At 41.6% G+C, this 23763-nt stretch overlaps 1 protein-coding gene across 2 annotated transcripts in view; it reads right to left on the bottom strand.

The window, feature by feature from the left end:
* Positions 1-23763, bottom strand: part of ST14 (ST14 transmembrane serine protease matriptase) — a 264383-nt gene that overhangs the window by 23584 nt on the left and 217036 nt on the right. For both annotated transcript variants that reach the window (XM_085647218.1, XM_085647219.1), the window contains exons 14-18: positions 21429-21542; positions 14013-14135; positions 13644-13830; positions 7983-8251; positions 2136-2272 (exon numbers count right to left, since the gene is read on the bottom strand). In XM_085647218.1, the coding sequence (XP_085503344.1) occupies positions 2136-2272; positions 7983-8251; positions 13644-13830; positions 14013-14135; positions 21429-21542 (830 nt within the window). The remainder of the gene's footprint in view (positions 1-2135; positions 2273-7982; positions 8252-13643; positions 13831-14012; positions 14136-21428; positions 21543-23763) is intronic.

The following is a 23763-nucleotide window of genomic DNA, read 5'->3' as shown; positions in this document are numbered from 1 at the left end:
AACAAGCTACTTACAAAATAGGCTGTTCTTTTAATGAGACTACCAAATGGTCAAATTGAATAATCATTCTTTCACCCACCTTCATCGCTGCATTTTGTTGCGTCCCATATAATGGACTCGTACTCTCAAATCCCCAAAATACAAATCAAAATTTTCCTGCAACACATTCTCTGGTTTAGCCCCCAAATTATGAAGCTCGATAGATCAAACTAAGAATGGCTCCTAACACCCTGTCCTTACCGAAAGAACTTAAGAATGCTCTGTCCAGAAGACATCTAAGCAAGGATCTAAAAGACTCAGACAATCATTCTGTCATGGATGCCTGACTTTAACTTTTTGAACTTTATTAATTAACCATTTGCTTGCCTCCTACTTGTCTTGCTCCTTTCTCCTTTGTGACTCATGTTCTTCTTACCCATTTACTACCTCTTCACACTCCTTTTCTCTTTGCCTGTACCCCTTAATGATTCATCTACATGGCTTCTTCCATCTCACCTACCTGCCCCATTTCCTCTATCCCTCTTTAAATTAAACCAAAAGTATTTTAATGTAAAAATATCCTGCATATCTAATTATAGCTCTCTGTAGAGTGCTCAAGTACCTTCTGATAAAGTGGCACCATAGAAAAGCGGAACTAAATAGGTACATTCCTCTAATCAATAAGGAGGACACCAACACACTTGCAACACATGACACATACATATCACTGATCCTTCTAACCAAAATATTATAATTATAAAGCTAATGTTGTTTTTGCATTTGTCACCCCGAGTGGGACGGGTATGCTCAGACGTGAGTCCCGTGCTCTCCATGCCACTGGAATCAAGCTATCCTGGCTGAAGAGGGGTGAAACCCCAAAACCGGTCCTAGGATGCTTGGTTCCAGTCCAGGGAGGACCTGACTTTGCAGTTCGGGCAGGACTGTTCCCATGGGGCACAGGGTCAAGACTGATTTGCATATGGCTGGGTTCAAACTGGAATGGCATGGTGAGCAAAAAGCGATGGATTTAGGCACAGATCTCTGTACTGGGGTGAATGTATGACATTGTTCTGCATTCTGTCCATGAACTGTTTTTGTATAAAGCTAATGCATTCTGACCCTCTTGCAAACTCATGCTACCCACTGAAGCAAAGTGGTCTAATTCAGGATCAAATGACCACTAGTCAGTCCCCCATGACACCTTAAAGCTTCCCACTAGACCACTCTGCAATTCTACCAAGTACTCCAAGATATAGTGTGCTAACCATCCACGAATGCACTTCGATCCCTCGTCGGTTTATGAATCCAAACTATATTTTACTGATGAGGCCTAAGTGAGCCGAAACTGGTCTGCGGTTGCTTATGTTGCCATCTGGAGGGGAAATGGCCTAGAAGTTCTAACAGTACTATTTCTATTGGAGAAGGACCAAGGCTTATGTAATATTTAGTGGGTGTCTGTCTAGAATGACACAGTATGTGAAAACAGCTGGCCTGGAATGGGCCACAAGTGATTGTAATTCGTTGAGATTTAATTCAAGCATTTCTTATATCACTTTGTTCTTCACCATGTTTATGAGATGTTAAATAAATGCAATGCAATTCTCCAGCTAGTTAAACAGTCTAATCAGAAAAAAATGGTAATAAGAATCTTAGAACCTGGAAATCTATAGAAAATGAGGAAAGTGATCTCTTTATTTATTTGCAGAGTTCTAGACCCGGAGGTATTAGAGCGCTTTACATAAGGATCAGCGAGTTACAAAATTGACTCAGTTACAGAAGCAGAGGAAAGAGAAACTGTTACGAGTTACAACAACATAAAATAAAATATATACATGTCCAAAGGGGTAAGGAAGGTGGGGGGGGGGGGGGGGGGGGAGAAAAGAAGATTGGGCCAGGTAGAACCGTCAAGGAGGGAAATGCTCAACGGGAACCAGAAGACAATACGAAAAGTCAAAATGTGAGATCCGTAGTCATAACATCCGGAAGCAACGATGACTGAAAAAGAAAGGAGGGAAGAGGGATACCAAGGGGGGTACAGTCAGAGTAAAAGGTATTGTCAGGCGACAAAGGGCGAAGTCCAGCAGCATGTGAAACGGACAAAACATCTCTACTAGATAAACACAGCATAGAGAATAACTGATTGTGGTCATGCTTACCTGACAAGCATCAATACCTCCACTAAGAAAGCCTGCACACATCATTCGGGGAGTCAGCTCATTGTTCATTACTCGATTACACTCGGACTGGTTTATTAAGCGAATCTCGGCCTTCTGTAGGATAGCAGCTCCAGTACCTGCAACAAACAAAATCACAATGAAATGACCACAAGGCCGGGCATCATCAAGCACACAATATATTAAGGTCACCAAATGCACAGCTCAGCTCACTGTACACAACTATTTTCTAAGCAAATATTTAGAAGTGAAATAAGGGCCAGGGAGTGATTGTAAATAAAGGAAACATTCTTTTAACGTAACTAGGAGTAGTTCTATTTAAACAAATTTCTTCTAATGTCATACTGAACAGGCTAAACATGATGCAGAGAAGCACTATCAAATCACTACCAATTTATGGTATATAATACAGCAACAGAAAGAAGTCATTTAAACGTATACAATAAATATATTTTACTGGCTTCCTTCACATCTGTATACTTTAAGGATCATTATTTATTATGGGGTCTCCGCACATGAAGCAGCAGTGAAGAAGCAGTGAAAAGAAGACAAATAAAATCCTTTAAAAATAGAAGACCCGCCTGCAGAGGATACAAACTACCCTCCATGCACCAGGGTCGAAACGTCGACACTTTCCCCAAGTGGGCCTGTATCCTACTTCACCCCAGCCCTGCCTTTTCACAGATGAATATACTCTGTGCGCCATCAGGAAACAGCAAAAAACCTGTAAAATCTATGAGAGACAGGCCCCATTGTAAGACTGGTGTTATTGTAAACCACGACCAGTTTACTAAGGACATTACTATATGAAATTGATTGTTCTAAATTATTCTCCGATTTCCCTCCCTATATATCTGTTCTATTCTCACCTTATCTGGGATGCCAACACCCTCAATTATGACACCCTCCTGTGGGAGGGGGATAGTCCTAACCCTTAATTGGAGGCCCACCCCCATTTCCCACCCAAAGTGGGAGTGTAAACCAGGGGCTGTCATCTGCTGCTAGCAGCAGAGGCTGAGGGTCATATTAGAAAGGCGGTAACCTTTGAAGCTTCCCTCTCAGGCGCTGTGTCCATCTTGGGGAAGGAGGTGCGACACCTCCGTACAGGAAGTGCTTTGTTTCTGGTCCCAGAGAGAGGGCACATTCGACCCAGGGGTCAAGAAACATATCTGGTGGTGGCAGGCTGCCTAACGCCAGTCTGTGACCACACCAGGATTAGTAGGTTTTCAGGGGGCCCCTCTGAGGTGCCCTTTGAGTACATTTCATTAACTGCCACACTGGCATCAGTGTGGGTTTATTGAGAGGAGTAGTTTGGTACCAAAGACTCCTGCGTTCAGAGAAGCCATCATGGTGCTGGGGAACTCGAGTTGTTGAGTTTCCAGCCCATGTGCTCTCTATGGCTTCCTGGCACTTACAATATCTAATAATAGACTTTAATATTGTAGTGGCCTATTTGATATGTCCACATCTGTGGTATAGTGCACCCTGCCTTAGGGCTGTAAGGCCTACTAGAGGGATGACTTACCTATACCTTAGGCAGTGCTATTTGGCATGGCACACATTGTGTGCATTGGTGACTGTCGTTTTGTCTGCACCAGGGCATGCATTCTGCAGTGGCATTCTGCATGACCTAGGTGAGGGGTGGCTAGGGAATCCTCTTCAGTCCCCATGCCCTAGGTACCATTTACTAAGGACTTACAGGGGACCTGAGGGGCCAATGGTGGAACCGTTTTAGGGAAGAAGCACAGGGGACCTGGTTGGCACAGGGACCATATGCCAACAATTGAAACCGAATCACTTTCCAGGCAAAAAATGCAACTAACCTTTTCAAAAGAGGCACTTTCTCACAATGTCTTACATGCAATTCCACAGACCGAGAAACACACTATTTTTCCAGCAATAGGCTACTCCTCTAGATTACTACATATGAACATGGTCGAAACCTACAATGAGGATCCTAGCAGCTGTCCACCTAAAGTTTGACCAGAAGGCCCCTTCCTCTTCTTCTCAAGAGACGTTTCCCCCTGGACTCGACGTCATTGAGAATAAAAAAAGATAACATTACACTCTTATGTATTCTTAATAAAAAAAAAATATGGAGTTTCCTGTGGAGTTCCCTATTACAGAGGGAGCACCAATCTGTATAAATCAATGTAAGATTGCATCATAAAGCTGCCAAATACTCACACTGCTGACTGAAATAACTGCAAGGGTGCAAAATCAACTAGATTTTCTAAGAGTGCACCAGAGTACCATCTACCAGCATTTGGTAAAAGCTCCTTTACATTCGTCTTAAAGTCACTAAGAGCAAGGATGCATGTGGCCACCACAAAACCAATAAAGTACTTAAGCAGTACCACAACACCAGACTAGTTGCCAGCATCAAAACCATGAGCATGGCACAAAAATATAAAAAGGATGTCCACTGGTGATCTGCAGGCCCTATTGAAGGATGTTTCTTTTTGCAAGCTTCAACTTTTAAAATGACCAGTCTTTAAGTGAACAAACACACAAGACCAACTTGAACCTTCAACAGCTCAATCTATTGAGATTACTCAAGACTACTCAAGTGTCCAAGTCCTCTCCCTCTTCACAATACACCAAGATGGACACTAATCAAGTTTTCTCAAGATTCACAACACACCACACCAGCTCGGACACTTGGATTCTTGTCAAGATACAGCCATTTCCAGAAATACAGCGAAAAAGATTTATATCTATTGTGTATGCTGTTTTGAGGTGCATATGTTTTATGAAACCTTGCATTCTGGAATAAACAGGTTGATAGTGAAAACCAGGGAACCATCAATTGCTCCAAAAGTATTGAGAGCCTGAGGTGTTTTTGAGGTGGCATATGGGAAGGAGGAGAGCTAGGGGGACTGAGCTCAAACTGAAATGCACCTTAACAAAAGGAGAGCAAACTTTCCATTCAGTGGTACTCCTATACCTGCATGCACTCTGTGGTTCCACAGGGACAGAAAGGGGCATCACTTCAAATACTGGAACTTCTCTTTCCTTTGGATGGAACACTGAGCCATGTGAGCCAAGGGACCTGTCAAAATCCAGGTGTCAGATGCAGTAATCTGTACAGTTGTCTTGAGATCTATAGGTGGCCACAGGTGAACCATACTACATTTTCCCTCATTTCCTACTCACTTTATCGTTTGTGAGTGAAAGAGATAAGTGACATGGGGTGTTGAACACTTTGAAGACATTTAGTATTATTCATCCAAGAGGGTGCTACTTCTGGTGAGAGTTCGAGTGGGGGTGAAGGGAATGGAAACATTTCCACTGTGGAAATAATTATGGTATAGGCCTTCACTATTAGGAACATGGACACAATATTAGCAACAGGCACCTACCTACTAGTGTTATAAGAATTTATGTCCTATGGCAAATGGTCAGAACCATTTTAAGTATTATAGGCAAATCGGGAAATTCATGCTTTCATTGCACTACCTGAGCTTATCAACTAATATAACACTGGCGATTCATCTGGAAAAACCTCTTCTGGACCAGGAAACCCTGAAGCTCTTCAGCAAGTAAAGAGGAATTAATGGCCAGGACACTTTAAAGAAGTCTGGGCTTAATAGCCCTTGCAAGCCACAGTCTCAAAACCTGAAAATCATGGGGATGGCGGGGGTGGAAATAAATCTTGCATTAAGGGAAAATGCTCCTACTTGTTGTAAGAAGGAGGCCTCACTTATACAGCCTAGCACTGCGATACAGGGGCACCAACACAGACCCATATGAAGGCTTACGACAACTACGCTCCACCTGAACCAAGGAAACTGTCAGGAAACAGTGTGGCCCTGAGGAACAACCCTGGTTCATCCTATCCGTATTCGATGGGCATACAGTCTGCCTTCACAAGGCACGCTATAGATTGTGGAAGAAGGATCTATTGTTGAGAAGAAAAGTATGAGAAGGGACATCAGAATGGACAAATGCTGGCCAAAGGACACTACATTCCTCATGCTTAGCATGGGCATTGTTCCCCAGTGATGGACCCAACTGAAGTGAACTGAAAAAAGGGACTGCGTGCCCATTGAGCAGTACGGCAATAATTTGATTGCAGGACCCCGACCTTCTGATAAGCTTTCATGCCAAGTCTACCAGTGTTAACGGAGCATAAATTAGCAAACCTTTTTGAGAAAAGATGCACTTCCACCATTTATGCTCAATCAAACAGAGGGTAACCAGACAACTTCAGTATTCAAACAACACTGCCAATTTGAAGCAGCAGAGGCAGCCTTCAACCATCATGCAGCTCCTAACATCCCTCTGGCATCTCAAGTCTATTTCCAGTCTCATTAGCAAGGACGTCTTCAGGAGCATCTGCACCACTTGGAAAATTCTCATTTTGCCCATTCAATGCTCATCACCTTCAGGGATACCACATAGTGGTCCAACACTCCAAATTCTCCTGCAGCAGCCAGGCTCGAGCCTGCAGGAGGTCAAGCCTGGGGCCAGAGTCCACCCGTGCCCAAGTACTAACAGATGAACTGGTCCGTGGTGGCACTTGTCCAGCAGAAGTGACAAACTCACCTGACCCCACCAGCAATATTTTATTCACATAGTCATTGTCAAACCTGTACCAACTTTGTTTTATCATCAAGACAGCAGCACAAATGCCGGTCTTGTTAGTTTGGCTCATCTGACAAAGTAAGCACTGAAAGCAGGAAGTGGATGAGGACATAATGAACCACAACATAGTGTATCACAAATTTCAGGCAACCTCTATTCAAAGTTGCAGCCATAGTAACTGTGGTTTCTAATATTTTCAAGTATTGCTCAGGAGGATCATATCAGAAAAAAGATGTTCCACAAAAGGCAATTGATTAACTTACACCAAGACAAATGGCAATTTTGATCATCATTTAAATACAGCCTAGAACTGCAGCAACACACTAAATTCTGGACAGAACAAAAAAACTGTTTACCAACTTCAAAAAGCACAAGATTCTGCTTTATGTCAGAGCTATAGACTCTGGGAAAAACAGAATATGTTTAAGGCTAGCACATCGCCCACTGTTTATCTGTTAACCCATTTTCAGAGTAAATTTGAGTAACTTCTCTTAAAATTCAAACGGGGGTTGTCCCAAAAATACTCCAAAATAACAGGTCATTTACTACTCCGAGGAACTTCAAATGTGAGTGATCTAACACTAGGGTGTCTCAGAGCGCTTCACTGGACGGCCCCCACCCCCTCCAGACGAAAAATAGCAAGCTTGTAAATTTAAATAAATATTAAAACTCTCCTATTACTACTATTGATACGATCTAAACGCATCATGGTTGTAAATCACGCTACACAAATTGACTTCTCTATCTGGTCAAGAGTAAGGAAGCTCATGTCAACTTTTTAGGAAAGAAAGAAAAAACAGAAACAAAGTATAACGCAGATCCTAAAAACAGGCCAATACTGTAAACAAAAATTTGGAATTGACAAATTACCAAAAGCAAAAAAAGTAATGACTGATTTACAGAATAAAGCCACCTCCACGGTTTCAATAAAGTGATCAACACCATAAGAAGTGAGCCCAATTGGTAGCTTCATGTACTTTCAAGAGCCTATAAGACACATGAAATTGTAATTTCATTTACAGGAATCATCTGCAATTTGGAATAGCAGCATAACATATAGGCTTCAAATTGTAACTTAGCTAAAACACTTTTGCTTTTAACGTCTAAAAATTGTAAATGAAATATAATGACCCAAAATCTTGGAGTCTGCAGCCGTTTATTGAGTTAGATATCAAGGCATGCAAAAACAGCAGGTCCTTAAATAATAAAATAATTAAGTCCCAGGCCCTCTTTCCCACTCACCTCCTTCTTTTAGTGCTCCCCATCCAGTCACCCATAAGGTCTTCCCCACTGCAAATTCGTGTGTGACATCTGGCAAGCAGATGGGCTGGATGACATTGTTATATGCAACAGGACTTTCCAGCTCCAGCACAGCAATGTCATTGTCATAGGTATAATAGTTGAATTGTCTGTGAGCAATAATGCGTTTGATCTTCCTCATTACACTGGTACCTCGTTGGGCCTGTTCATGCAACCCCAGGTAAGCAGTCCACAAAGCAGGATCAGAGTATCTATTGGAAGAATTCATACAGTAAAAATCAATCAATCATTATTGCTTCCAGTGTTTTACCTTATCGAACAATCAATTAGTTCAATGCACTACACAGTCACCCCCTAAAGTGAAACTTCACCATGTTCTCCTATAACTCTTCTGTCCCATGACTCTAGTAATAATTCGACGCACCCTCTAGATCGTCCCATTATTTCCTCAGTCCGTTGTGAACCACTTCATATGGTAAACTAGTTTGGCAATAAAAGTGGTCTAATTTAGGTTTTGCACGGTTTAATTAATTTGTTGTGATGTTGATTTAAACATTTAGAGTAGAACCTATGCCACCGCAGTGCCACTATTTACTAATAGCTAAGCAAAAGTGCTTTATCCATATCAGGGGGGGGTCCATCACTGGTGTTGCATCCTGCCACATCTATGAATTCCCTTTATACATCTTAATACCAACTGGAATGGGCTCTGGTCAATTAAATTAATGGATACCAGGACAGTAGCCCTGATCAATACAGATCCTGAACCAGTGACCAACACATTGCATGATTTCCCACTATACAGAGCAAGCAAACTATTGCAATAGGCTTGTTGCATATAGGTAGGCACATGCATCTTAAGAGTTGGCATTAAAAAAAGACAGAACTAAATGTGTGGATAAAACATGTGCATGTAAATTTGTAAAGCACATTAAACCAGAGTCCGCAAAGTGCAGTTACCAGCAAGAGCATACAGGGGTGACCAACAAAGGCAATTATGGCTGTGAGAAAAGCCAAGTTTTTTCATTCTTGCGAAATGCAGAGTATGAAGTAATGCTAGCAATGTGTACCGGGAGAGTGTTCCATCACCCAGCAGCTGACACCGAAAATGCACGCTCACCCCATCTGGCCATCCTAAAGCGGGAAGTCACTTCCCTCTGACCAGCAGATCTCAATTGTCTGATGGGAAGATACTAGTTAGAAGCAGTTCTTAAGTAAGAGCCCTGCTGGTTAAGGGCCCTAAAAACCAGACACAGGGCTTTGAACAACAGTCTCTTCCTCACCGGCAGCCAGTGAAAAGCAATCAGCCTCTCCCTCACCAATACAGGTTTAGAAATGCCCAAAACCAGCCGCACCGCCACATTCTGGATAACCTGAAGTATATTAAGGGAATACTAGTTGAAGTTCAAATACAGAGCTTGCATGAAATTACACTCAGTGCTGACACGACCAGAGTGGCAGCACATGCTACCTGTGCTAACAGCAAAGCTCAACCAGCCAAAAGATGCCACAAGAGAACAAATGTGCCATTGAAGTAAAGCCCCCAAGGTCTGACTCGTCCAACTTCATTTTTAGTAGGCCCTAGCACCATCTTTAGACGTTGGAGATGGCCATCGTTAGACAGTGGAGGTTGTCCTGTATTTATCAATTTATGTAGAATCACTGTCATGTCTGACATTTGATGCAAATATCTTCTCACCTTTGCAAAGAACTGTGAAAGTATCAGGTCGTTCGGCTAAGGACACAGATACAACACCAAATGCCTCAGTCTGGGACAAGTGTCTACTCATCACCATGTCAAAGTCAATAAGAACAAGTACAGACATATAGCCAAAATAGTGTAGTCTGAATTGACATCTTCGTACCTTTTAAGTTCATAAGGAAATGTCTAGGACACACTCCTTGAGGCACATAATATATATTGGACATTCTTAAACTTCTATCAGAAATTACAATCTGATGAGACTGCCATTTGACTATTTGTCAGGCGATAGCCTTCATCCAGATTATCACACAAGATTCTGCCAGAAGATGGTCTTACCTATTGCCAACACTTCAAAGATGCTACATCTCTCCCTATGCTGATAAAGCAGAGTCTCAGAGGAAGACCGCTACCACAGTGCACATTTGCCCTACAGAGGGAACACTGCCTTCACAAACCACTGGCAACGACAGCTCTCACTTCAACAAAGTATGCAATGTATCACTTCTCCCTAAGAAACTCTAGACTGAAAGTTATTTTCGTGCTCTCTTAGTGCAGATAAAAGTTGGTTTTAGGGTGCTAGGTTTTGGATGACATCTTACTATGTTAGAGATATTGATCTTGATCTTGTTAATCATAACATGTCTTTTTTGCCGTTTTTATGAGATCCTGTGTAGTTTTATATGTATTGAGAAACGAATATGCCACGTTACAACTGATGTGTTCAGAATGCATGCCATTACAACACAGTCATTACAACGACCACGTTGTTACATCGCAGACCATTAGAACGCAAGTCATGACAATGACTTGCTGTAGGGGGGGCACTGGATGTTGGAATAGTATAATTTACTATTCCAACTCTAGTCTACGGAACAGTAGGGAAGGTGTTGGATTTTAAATTCAACACCTTCTGCCCCCTACAGCAAGTCGTAGTAACAGCTTGTGTTGTAATGGCATGCAATGTAACAACGCGGTCGTTGTAATGACGGGATTGTAATTGCATACGACGTGTAAACACCCTGAGAAACAGGTTATTCCGGTCACAATAAATGTTTATTAAAAGTATCTATTCTTGTTAGTACAAAGTATGAGAGAGCGAGATACAGTGAATAATGAAATAGGTTTGTTTCTGTTGCCATGGTGACGCTGATCCCTTTTTTCTAGGGATTTTTAGGAACCCAAAGGCAACAATTCTATTTCGACAATGTATTTGGTGAGTTGCTGGGTGCTACAATAACTGGTCTCTCACATTCAGCACTGGTGCACTAAGTTCACTTGTGTCACTCATTGATGGCAAAGCAAACCTTGCATACTTACACCAAAGTCGTAGTTTATGCAACATCATAATGGTCATGCCACAAGAATATTAAAAGATATCCAAGAAAAACAGATAAATGTGCAAAACAAATTCATAGATACCCACAGGACACACTGAGCCTTATTTAAAATTTGGTGGTCACAGGACCTCCGCCACGCCAATTAGTCTGAAAACCCTGTCAGTCTTAGCTGTAGTGTACAGGTTCTCCCTCTGAACTTTGAATAAGGCAGACTGCATCATCTGCTTTAAGGTATATGTCCGTCATCCACCCAACACTAAATAAGGGCTAAAGTCTTTTGTAAAAATCAAGATGTAGGCAATATATACAAATGCATGCACTATCACTTCTAAAGTAGAAAGGAGAGGGGGAAAAGCAGAATTAACCACAACAGTTATTCAAAACACTACACAACCCTTGCAGCCATTTAATGAAAGCTAATCCATGAACAATGCAACCAGTTGGACAAGGACAGCAAAAACAAGTGTTCCCTTTAATCTGACTTAATGATGCATGCAAAACCTGTTACAGGCCACCCACATTACATTTGAGTCTATTAATCATCTTAGATAAAGGTAAACAAAGGGGTAGGGAGTTGCACACTGATTCTGAAAGTACAAACCACGCACAACTTGCAATCAAATACTTTCTACACCGAGGAAAATATTGCTTGTGGCTACATGTACCACATGTATTGGGGAGGACAGTGACCTTCTTGCCACCACCAATGTAACCCCACCATTTATACTAGATGCAGGTCTTAATCTGGAATCCCAAATTGATACTGTAGTAAAATGTTCTTTGAATGGGGTCAGAATCCAAATATTAATGTTTCCTTAGATAGGCCCGCCAAAGTCACACATGTTCTTTTTTTCTTTTCTTCACCTGGACAACGACACCAGACTTTACCCGGAACACTAAAAAGTTACAATGTGTACAAAACTAAGCAGCAAGTTTGGTTTGACACCTTAAAACCCTGGTACCACAGTACTCGGTCCTTTTGACTATACACAGCCTCCTAGTATCTGGTTAGGCTTTCAAGGCACTGTGGTAGGCTAATCATCTTTCAAAAGATATTTCAGATCAACCACTGTCCACTTTATCTGCTCCTACACAACTACATATTAAAGTGCTTTGTTTTAACAAAAAACTGACTTAAGGAGGTATTTTTTGTCAGACTATGGGCCTGATTGTGTTGGTCGGAAACTAAACCGCCTAACTCCTTGTAGGATTCGGTTCTGACTGACTTGTGGTCGGCGGTTCCTCCAGACCGATTTTGATGCTTCTGAACACCGTTCGGAAGGACTTCCGTTGACTTCAACGGAAGCCTGTGTTCAGACTGGCAACACAGGCTCCAATGGGGAAAATGGGTGTCCGCAGAAAACCATGCACCCGGTGGCGGGCACCCCATGGTGCCTGGCACCCCATGGTGCCTGCCACAGTGTGCATGGTTTTACAGGGAGATCCTTTGGGTAACCCGTCGACTCCAAACTGGAGGACTCAGGATGAATGGGGGCCTGCTAGGGGCCCACATAGTCAGTTTCCGACAGCCTTTTCGTGTTGGACAGATGGAGTCGGAAAGGCTGTCGGAATCCACCATCGTAATCGGTTGGTCGGAAACCCTGTCCGTTGAGCTGTACGAATCTGCTTCGACCAACTCGGATTCTCCGAATGCTGGTCGAAACTGATTCAGAATGACCAAACTTCCCCTGCATCAGAATCGGTCAGTCAGAATGGTTTCTGACCGACCGATTATGATGGGTTCCGACATTGTCTAGGAGAATCAGACTGTCAGTTGGAGGCTTTCCGACAAGACATCGTAATCAGGCCCCAAGTTAGAAAGCTTTGGAACTCCTTCCAAAAGAACCTCATCTTTTGAAAGACCATACAACATGGCTCTTCCTGTTTTAAGACTACTGAATGATACTAAATATAATGGACGCTGCCATTATATTAATATTTCACACATTGTGCTTGCAATCACCAACAATATTACTAGCATATTATCATGGGGCTAAAGCATTCAATTTTGACACATTCACAGCTATTGCAGATACCTTGATTTTAGGATGTTATAAAGTGCTGTGTGAGGCTAGGTGATTGTTGTTTTCTATCTAGATGTTAGTGTAAACATCCTTTCACTATTTTTATTTTTGTCTCACATATTATTGATGTTAACTGGTCACAGTAATCTAGGAAAGGCCAATTATATTTTCTAAACCCAAGATATATTGTGGAATAGATAGCTTAAATGCAATTCACAATACCAAATGGCTCATGTTTAAAAATCAGTTGATGGAGCAACACTGGAAACAAGACTCCCTAAAAATCTGTATAATACGTAGCTGAAGTGGTTTCTAAATGATACAAAATGAACTGTTAATCCCATGAAGAATATAACAAGAAGCATTAATCTCAACTTTAAGAATGTTTAGACAAATACATTGTCCATCAATGCTGATCAATATCAATCCCAAACAATACAGCTCCCAGACTTCAACGGCATTTTATGACAATTAGATATGCCCTATACATATGCTGAAACAATATATTATACTTTATAAAATATTTATCCTTTGGAAACATACTATGGTATGGCAAATTCCTCAGTCACACACTAACCTTTGTCCTCCATTATCTTGAAAACAGTGTGCAGCGGAAACCAGCCATTGGTCAGAGATCAATGAGGCACCACAGGTGTGGCCCTCCCCTATTGTGTGTAGACTGATCTGCCATGGCCACTCTCCCACATCTGCATTTGCACCACCCACAATGCGCGTCTTCCGGCTGAACGGCCGTGTCCCACATGCTATACGGAAGGAGTAGAAGATGGTAGGTATTAGACATAACCAGGAAAGCTAGTCTCTGATACTCTTAAACTTGTGAGCTTATAAACAAGAAAGGTTTAAACTTGTGGAGACAAATAAATTGCTCATTTCGTATGTATTGCTACAAGAGAAACTACTATAGTCATCACCCAATACCACTTACAGCAGCTCGCTTCATCTGAGCCATCAGTGCAGTCTTTTACTCCATCGCACTCCGGGTTCTTTTTGTTGATGCACTGGTTGTTAATGCACTTGTAGGTGTAAGTCAAACAGGAGACTTGGACAACTATTTCAGAAGAGAAGGAAAACAAGGAGTATTAGAAAGAGCTAACGGTATAACTGGTTGACAAAATTGTATAGTGCTCATTACTGCTGACAAAGTGTTGACTATACACCAAGTAAGAACTAAGGAAACAAACCCCAGCATTATTATATGGCCATGGTATTAAGTCAAACTCATGACAGCATTGTTAGAATCTTCAAAGCCATTTCTCATGATAACATATTCATTTATCTCTCAGATTGGGCATTTCAAATCGGAAAGAGGCTTTGTAACTGCTTGAATCATTGCACATGCATTAGAAGATTAAAGCACCATATGCGAGCAGCCTGTCTTTGATGCTGGGATAAAAGCGATTTAATTTTTGCATACATCTGTGGGTTTTTGCAGACTGTATGATCAAAACAAGTAATAGGGGCCATATTACACAAAGACTACCGGAGGCGTAACAGGTGTTTGGGCCCGCTTTGCGCACCCTGGGGCACTTTATTACAGAAGGGGCCGCAGGTGCTCATGTGGCCCATTCTGTGATACCAATAGTGCTGGTGCACATAAAGAGTCAGCGTTATTTTCAGGGGGCATTCCCTTATGTGCATGGGGGCATGCCCCATGCAAATGAGGGAATCCCTTTGACTCTGTGCCCGCGCTGTATTATAGATGCGGGCGCTGAGGTAAAGAAGCTCTCGGGAGGCACACTGTCAGTGCGCCCCCTGAGAGCATCCCTCTGGACTGCAGATCTCTAATCCCCTTTAAAAGTTCAGGCGGGTGCAGCTTGCACTCTGAAAACATGGAGCAGCTTCAAAGTAGCCACTCGGTTTTTCACATGAAAGGCAGCGCGAGTTTGTAGCTGCCCTGATGGCAGCGCATTCATCATAATACGGTGCATTTTCCTTCCTTGTAGAGGGCGCACCTTTTAAAACGTGCGCCCAGCGCAAGGAAGGAAAATGCACCACATTTATAATGTGGCCCCAGATGTGGGCCATGTCTCATATTCTCAGCCTTGATCTCAGTTACACTTTTAACCATTAGGATTTCATGAACAACAAAATCAAACAATGGTATATAATGTTTGCATGCACTATGAAGTATATTGGGGTGCTGCAAAGGAAGAAAGTGAAAGCAGATGGAGGGAGGAAGAAAGAATAAATCATGACATAAGCTGGGAGACTTGAAAAAACAGAATCATTGCTATAAGCATGTTTCTATGGAGTCATCAGACTTCTGCCTGGAAGCAGTCCATTTATACAATGGTTATTCAGTTTCCTGGGCCAAGACGAATGCCAGCATAGGTTTGGTTCTTTAAAGACTTCAGCGTCAGAGCGTATTGTTCTTCTGCATAAATGGAGAAGATATTTCAGTCTGCAGCAACAAATTGGGCATGCTAGTAAATTTACATGGGATCTTTTGGCCAAGGGTTCGTTGAGTAGAGAGATGTTGCTGCAAGCCGGAAGGAATAGTGTTTTATAAGATAAAAGTAAATTCAATCAGAGATAGTTGGCCGCTATTTTATTCAAAGAATTGCTCGCCAGGAGATAGGACAACATGATTCAGAACATTTTTCCTGTAGTCATTTCAAAGAGCTTTAAACCTGTTTTTTTTTTATTTATTTTTTTATGTTTTAGTTTTTTACAATTTAGTGCTGATTGAATGGCCCAAAGGCTCTTCTCATTTCAGATAAATGAGGGCTTTAGGTAGATGGATCATGAGAGGGTTTTAGATTTTCGAGCCTCAGTCAATAATACTTACTAAAGGTTTCCTGTAGCATAGTAAAGCTGGGCATTTGCTACACTATCTTTAATGGGCACGTACCCTAGGTCTGGTTCTAATGGTGCAGTAGTTGAGAATTGGGGAGAGGACAATGACTTTCCACAGGCGCTTCTTCCAGGCAGACTACGGCTCATAGTAGGCACTGCAAATTTCAGCTCTATAACAGTTGATTTCTTCTACTTTCACCAATGTTGCAGGGGATTATGGGTGCATGTTGCCATGTTTTATGGCATTTGCCCTGTTGTGGGTCATAGGTAGCGTATGATTAAGAGGGTTCCTCCAGGTTAAAGAGTTAGCTATGGTCATTCACAGATACCTGAAGTTTTTTCCGCAGAGATTGACCATTACCTCTAACTTGACAAGTACAGTATACTGAAGTAGACTAGGTTACCTCTAGATACAAGGGGAAGTAGTTTAGAAGGGTAATTCACCAAAAGCTATAGACAAGGTCAAAACAAAAGAGCCTCATGGCAGTAAATAAATTATGCATCCAAAATAGAAATGCCATTCAGGTATCAATTTACGAACGCAGCATGCTTAACCTCAAGAACAGTCTTAAACCAGAACCACAATTTGCATCTTGCTTTTATGGGCTTAATTGTGCAAAATAGAAGGAAATTGTGTGACAGTAAGGTTGTTTACAGTGCAGTCATGTTCAAGATAATGGTAGAAATTCCATGGTACAGACAATTTGACGTGTCACCATCCTACTGGTTTGGTTCACCCTAAAATATCTTTATGGATGCAACAAAAATATTTAGTCAAGCTTATAAGGCATACAGTCATTGACTAAAGCATTGTTATGCCTTATTTAGTACAATACTCAAAAAACATATATCCAGGAAATTGAATAGTAATGAAGTATAATTTTGGTGTTAAAAATAATCACAACACAGCATGGTATTACTGGCTAATTCGTTCCAGGGACTAAACTCAGATACTCTGGTGAAATCAAATATTTGTCCTTGTCGACTGGGCAAGCCAGAGGGCTTAATACATGAACTATACTGTAGCATTTACATAGCCCTTGATAGCAGCTGTCAAAAAGATAATACATGATGACAACCTTTAATTTGTATCCCTGCAGTGAGGCCCTCTGATCCCCTACCTGGTGTGGCTTGCTACTTTATTTGTGGAAGAGCTTTATAGGTCCCACCTGAGCCAGCGTGCATGTGCTGCTCTGCGAGGCTTCTAGTAATTACTTAACTCGGAGCACATGCTCGTGCGTTTCCTTTTGTTTGGGCTCCCACACTATTGGCCTTTGCATGCGTCTTTCTAAGAAAGACAGCACGCAATTGGCCAAAGGCCGGTGCATGTCCGCCTTCTCTCTCCCCTGGTCTAGGGAGGTAGAGAGTGAGCAGCAGCTCCATCGGTTTCCAAATATCACACCTGCCTCTCGCGGTCGCGTTAATTGGAAACAGATGGCGGTCGCGCTGGCCCTGGTGCACTTTTGCTCCAAACGCGGCGCTTTCACCGCCGACCTGGCATGTGCGCCGCGCTGGTTTGAAATGGCGTCTAGATCCATAAGTATTCAAGCGTCTCTTCCCAAGAATACCTTAAGAAGCGATAGTTGGCTATTTATCGATCTTGCCTACTATGACCGCCTTCTGCTCCCGAAAGCAGTGTAGTGCACTGAAGCTACGCTGATGGTTGGAGCGGGCTGTGGAATTCTGTGGCCTAGTTTCTGAGTGCTGTGGACAGTGTTCTGTCGGTGGTAGGTGGATTTAAATCGAAGCAGTAAGAATGCAGCACTTATATGTTGCTCATAGACACCCTGCAGGCACCTTTGTGCATATAGAGGCAACGAAGCCGGTCTTTGTAGTGCCTAATTCCGGCTGTAGTTCCAGGCACTACTCAGTGTTTTTAGATGCCCTCAATCACTTTCCGTGAGAGGACCGGCTCAACAACACTCAAGCCCTGCGCGAGGGACTGTCTTCCACCAATCAGAAAACACTGAATGCAGCTTGGCGCAACTTCCTCTTACTCAGCGTTGGCCTGGTGGCCTAGCGCTGAGAAGGGACTATAAGGTGATACAGCAATAAATAAATGCCCTGGGGACCCAATGCGACTGACGTAGGCTAGGAACTCCCCTGCAGTCACCTCTTCTCTATCAGCGCTGTTCCCTCACCCGGGAGTTGTCTTCCAGGAGCTGCCCGTTTCCCTCTTCTCCGGTCAGTTCCTGCTCCCCACTTCACTCATTCTAATCCACTCTCTCCCCCCCCACCCTCTGATCCCAGCCCTGTCGGCAGCACCCCCCCCCCCCCCCGGGGCACCAACTCTTCCCTTCACACCCTATGCCTTCTCCCCTGTGTAGGTACTGCCCCTTGGTTCAACCTCACGCCCCGCCCTTCACTTCCTTGCTTTGCCAACTGCCACCTGCTTTCTTGTTCTTTACAGTAGGTAGGCCACGACTATCGAAAATAAGGCTGGGTTCGTACGGAGGCCCGCAGACCATGGTGGACTAAAAGGCAGTAAAGCTACCCCGAGAAGGATCTTCACCGAGACGGCTGGAAACACTGCAGTAAGTGGCGGGTAGTAACAAACAAGCCCCGCGTGAATTCTCCCCCCCGTGCATCACAGCATGAGGCCCAAGGTAGAGCTGGGGACCGCTAGGCACACAGGCCTGCCTAGAGAAGGTATTAAGGAAGCCTGCACGGATATGCATTTCCCGCCTAGCCGCAGGCATCTACACACATGAAAGTATATTTATTTTATTTATTTAATGCAGTTTAATATAGCACGGACTTTAACCAAAGGTGTCCGAGCGCTTTACAATAGAACCGAGTATGTTACATACGGAGATTAACACACTAACAAGTTACAAATACAATCAGGATAATTAAAAAAGTAAAAATAAAATAAGAGGTGGCAAAATTAAGTTAATACAGATATTTAATACAAATTTACAACATTGAGCTCAAGTGAATGCCAAGCAGCCTTGATTCAACATCCTGTGATTCTGGGCAATTCACGTAATCTCCCCTTGCCTACAATACAAAAACAAAAAAAATGAATGTACCCTTGTGTAATGTAACTGGTGCTCATATAAAGCGCTCCAATACCTTCCGGTTGAGTTTGCGCTATATAAAAACAAGCATTGGCATAGCCAATAGGTCTCGCCTTCGGGACCTTAGAAGTGTTTAGCAATGCAACAGTTGATGTTGTTGCACAAAGGATATTGTGCTGCATAACTAAATACCTATAAGGTCCCAAAAGCGAGACCTATTGGCAATGCAAATGCTTGTTTTAGGAGGGGGGTGCTGGTATTGTGTGATGCTTAAGTGGATATCATCAGGTAAACCATATCAACTGTAATAGGCATACACAGAAATTACTGTGCTCAATAATAGAATGGTTTTAAATTTTCTTGTCCCTGGTAGGTTCCTTCCTTTTTTGATCACACCTCCAAACATAAGTTGCCACATTTTATCTAGTCTACTGGCCTTTTGACTTCAGTTTCACCTGAATAAATAATACCAAACTGTTCACTGCTTGAGCTCTAATAAATGTCCAAAGCCCATGTGTCTGTAGTTGGTGAAGGTCCTCTGTAGATATGTCCATTAATTATTTCTTTGAATGAACTGCATTTGCAAATAAATGATGATGTATTATTACATACAAATCTATCTATAGTTTTTTATTTTGCATAATTTTGTATTTAATGCATTATATATTAAACTAGAAATTATATTTTGTAAAAAAATAACTGTTTATTGCCACTTTGTATGACTATTTAGGAATTGGTTATTTTTAGACAACAAAAAAGGGAAACCTTTTGTTAATGTATATGTATACATTCACTATCAACCTTTAACATAAAAAAGGAAAAATCTTTTGTAAATTTAAGTTAGTAAGATTTTCTCCCTCAATGTTTCTTGACCGTACCTCGTTGTGTTCACTGTGAGGTTCCTTACTTAAGTGTGTACAGTAATAGGAAAAGTTAAGGCTTTAACGCTTTCTAGAACTGAAAGCGAATATCAGTATTTATTCAAGCAGGCACAGAACTCCAGAGAAAGGGTGTTTGCACAGGAAAGGATGTTTGACCAGTTTGAGTATTTGTGAATGGAGATTCCATTAATGATGGGGCAAGTCTTGAGTACAGAGCTCTTTGGTGATAGGAGCAAAGTGTCCCAGACTCATTAATAGATAGGTGAGCTACACACTTTGCTTTAAAGGTTACCATTCCGGCCAGTGTAGAGAAAAATAAAGGTAGGTGTAATGTGAGTCCATATAGGGAGGTTAAGGATCTGCCTGTAAGTCATGTTATGAAATCCTTTTGAGTTTGGCAATATTACGAGGGGTGCTCCTAGAGGGAGTCCATTTGCACAGTCAAGGAGGGAGAGTAGAACAACTGTAGCTTGGACCTTTTTAGGGGAAGCTAAGGTATGGGAAAAAGTCATCTCATCATGCAAAAAGATGTGTTTGCCTAATTGACTGACTCATGTTGAAAGGGATAGTTCACAATCTATAATCACCTCTAAATTCCCCCCTTCCATAGAGTACAATGACTGGGTCTGGTTCTGAGGATAAATCCATTAATGCCGATGATTGGTTCAGTTACAATATGAAGGAATGTGTTTTTGAGATATAGATTTTGATATGGTTAGCAAATATCCAGTGATTATTTGCTTGAAGGCATTTTCTTATGGTACTAGAATCCAGATCATGATTTGTGATTTGGATTATGTCATCCACATAAGCTATGGAAGTGGTTCAAGTTAAATATTGCAAAGGAGGAGAACAGTGGGTGCACCTTGTAGAACCCCAGCAGTACAAAAGTTCAGGGAAGGATGGGGGGCAGGAGAAAGTGATATGGTAAGTAGCCTGAATTCTTAGCACCATATATTCAATTAGTAACGCTGAGAGCATGTCATTTAATTCAATTACATTTAGATGTAACATGGGATTAAATTGATTGAATTTGAGGTCTGTTAAACAACAGAGTATTAATTGAATATATTGGGTAAGTCTGTATAGTCAGCCCTGAAGAACGTTTTAACGAAAGGAGCATGTCGGCTACATTAAAAAAAAGAATTGGAAATTTACCACGCTATGGACTAACCTTCAATATCTTGCGTGTGAAAGAACGGGGAGACTTGAATAAAATAAAAAAAGAATCCCAACGTGTGAAGATTTAATGACAGTAGACATTTTTATTTGTGAATGTAAGGGCCGAGTCGCTTCAACTGATTTCTAACCAGGAGTTTCCCTAAAAGAGGGTTTGTAGTCAAAATTTCCTATAATTTGTGCACCTGTATATATAATTTTTCTCTTTGAATTCAGTAGCATATCAGTTTTAAAATAAAAAAAATCCTTGTGTTTTTTGCCTGAACCACCTATGCCAATTTGTTGTCACCCCTATCTTATTCATCCAAGTGCATGATGCCCCAAAGTGGCTGAAAGGTCATACAATAACATTCTAGTAAGATATCAAATATTGTAATAAATAAGTATGTTCAGACAGGAAATCGACCACGACTATTGACAATGTCAAACAACTAGGAGAGAAAACATCTCAAGGGCTTTTCTTACCAGCTCCACAATCGGACTCGTCTGTTCCATCCCCGCACTGTTGGACCCGGTCACATTTCTGCGCTTCAGGGATGCACTTCCCATTTCCACACTTAAACATTTGAGCTGGGCATTCTGGAACAAAAGGTGTTGTCATAGATTGTGAAGAAGGCTGCTCACCAACAGAATAAGCACTGTGCACTTCAAATAAGTTAAGATTCTTGCCATAGCTTTGTGGTGTTCAAAATGGAAACCTGGATGTGCAACTAAGGAGGTGTAAAGTTCACATGACTGCGAGTAAGGTAGCTTAAACCAGTGGATGGCTTAGCAATTCAATGAACTGTTGGACAGGTGAATAGATAGGACCAGATTAATGTAAAATAGAGTATTTGTAGGTAGATAGAACGAGATGATCATCAGTAGTAAGAGGAGCTCCACTAGTCCAGGACAGAGATATTAAGAAGGCCTTTAAATGTTTCTTTGCTTTTCGTATGCACAAAATACAGCAGAACAAACTAGCTTTAAGGCGCAGGGGAAGGGAAGAAGAGGGAAGAAGTTGTGGGGGGGGGGGGGGGGGTGGGGGTTGGAGTGTTGCTCAAATTTGAAGGGAGGCAAATTGAAAGTAAGGACCATAAGAAGACAATTTAGACTTCGTTCAGAGTTAGGGGAGATGCTATTTCTTATTTCCTTTTTTAGACTGGCATTGAAAGTCCTTAGAGCCAGGACATTTTTACATGAAAGAGGCAATACATTTTATAATTATGTACCCACCGTGTGAGTTTCTTTCCTCCTAGACTTTTTCTTCGCAGCGGCCTGCTTAGTTAAGCACGGTGGGGAGGAGAGGAGGGGAGGGGCAGGGCACGGCGGGGGTTGAGGGGGTGCAGACAGACGACTGAATAGCTATCTATTTAATTCATCATACCTATTTCGTACTCTGTCAACTTCATGCCACACCCCACTAAATGCACCCATGCCGGCCACCGCTGCTTTTCCTCCCTATTAGTGTCTATGTAAGAGTCTAGGTTGCTTCACAATTTAGTCGGAGTGAATAGCCCCGTCAGGTAATTGGGAGACTTATGGTGTGTCACTGTCCAAATGATAAAAATGGTGTAAAAAAGAATATGAAAAACATTATGTAGCTTGAGTTTATTACTGTATGGAACAAAGCAAAATATCACCGTTTGTAGTGTATTTGGTTAGTTAAACAATCAATTGTACTGGCAATACAGAAACTACCAAAATAGATTAACACAAAAACCAAAGTTACGTTTTCCCTCTAATGGCTACCATTACCCTGCATATTTTTTTTTTATTATTATTTTTTTTTTTATGTTTCCCTACCACATGAATAATTCGAAATAAATTAGTTTGAGTATTGCCGGAAAATATTCGGAATAACCAATATTCTATAGTGCCTTTGATCAAGCATCTAAATCAAAGCAAGTGTTTTTAAAAGCATGCAAATGTGACCTAGCTGTAACCTTCTAGTGGAATGAGCAATAATTCTATTAGGTAACCTTCATTTATTAATTATTACAAGGCATAAGTCAGTATTTGCGGAAACGAATGATTTAAAATAATGGCCTGTCCATGCAATATTCATCTGTTCTAGAAATATATGGTTCAGAGCTATTTTGAGATCAAGTCTATGCAATCATCCTCCACATTTGTTGGGCGTGGATCTTGGAAGAATGCAGAAAGTTGTATATTTTGGTTGACATGCAAAGTGTAAATATAGTCTTTCTGAAGGCAGTGTAACCATTAAGTCCTGGTAATAAAGGTCACATATGTGTTGAATTATTTAATCGTACAGTGTGACGAAGTTTAGAATACACCGGCAAAGGATGTCGGAGCACTGTACAGGAACAGACGTGTTTGGACCAATAAACAAGGACTTAAAAAACGCACACTAAGCAGTATCCCAAGTTATTTTTCTTTCTACATGCCTTTTTTGTGAAGGAAAAAGACTTGTAGATGATTTTGATTTGCTGCGAAACCAACACACCTTATATCTGTGTTTCGTGGAGCTGGAAGATAGCAAAGAGCTTGGGCAAGAGTGCTAGTGAGTCTAATGATTGTTCGGTGGGTGACTTGACCTTTCAATAGGACACAAAAATACTTCTTTCTGTTCAATGAGGTGTTTTGTCTGTCAGGTTTGCGGTGCTAGATATTTGTAAAGTGCATTCAAAAAGCACATACTACAGCAATCAGAGCACATTACCAAAATATTAACTACACTTGCACAAATTGTAAACATGTAAAACATGTATTTCGCTGTACAATTAATTGTCAGTGTTGAAAACTGGTAATACACTTGCATTTTAATGAACACTTCCATGTCTCATGTAAAGTTTCT

This window comes from Triturus cristatus, chromosome 3_2, assembly GCF_964204655.1.
Source record: "Triturus cristatus chromosome 3_2, aTriCri1.1, whole genome shotgun sequence".
Lineage (NCBI taxonomy): Eukaryota > Metazoa > Chordata > Amphibia > Caudata > Salamandridae > Triturus > Triturus cristatus.
This window is presented reverse-complemented; position numbering and strand designations above follow the sequence as displayed.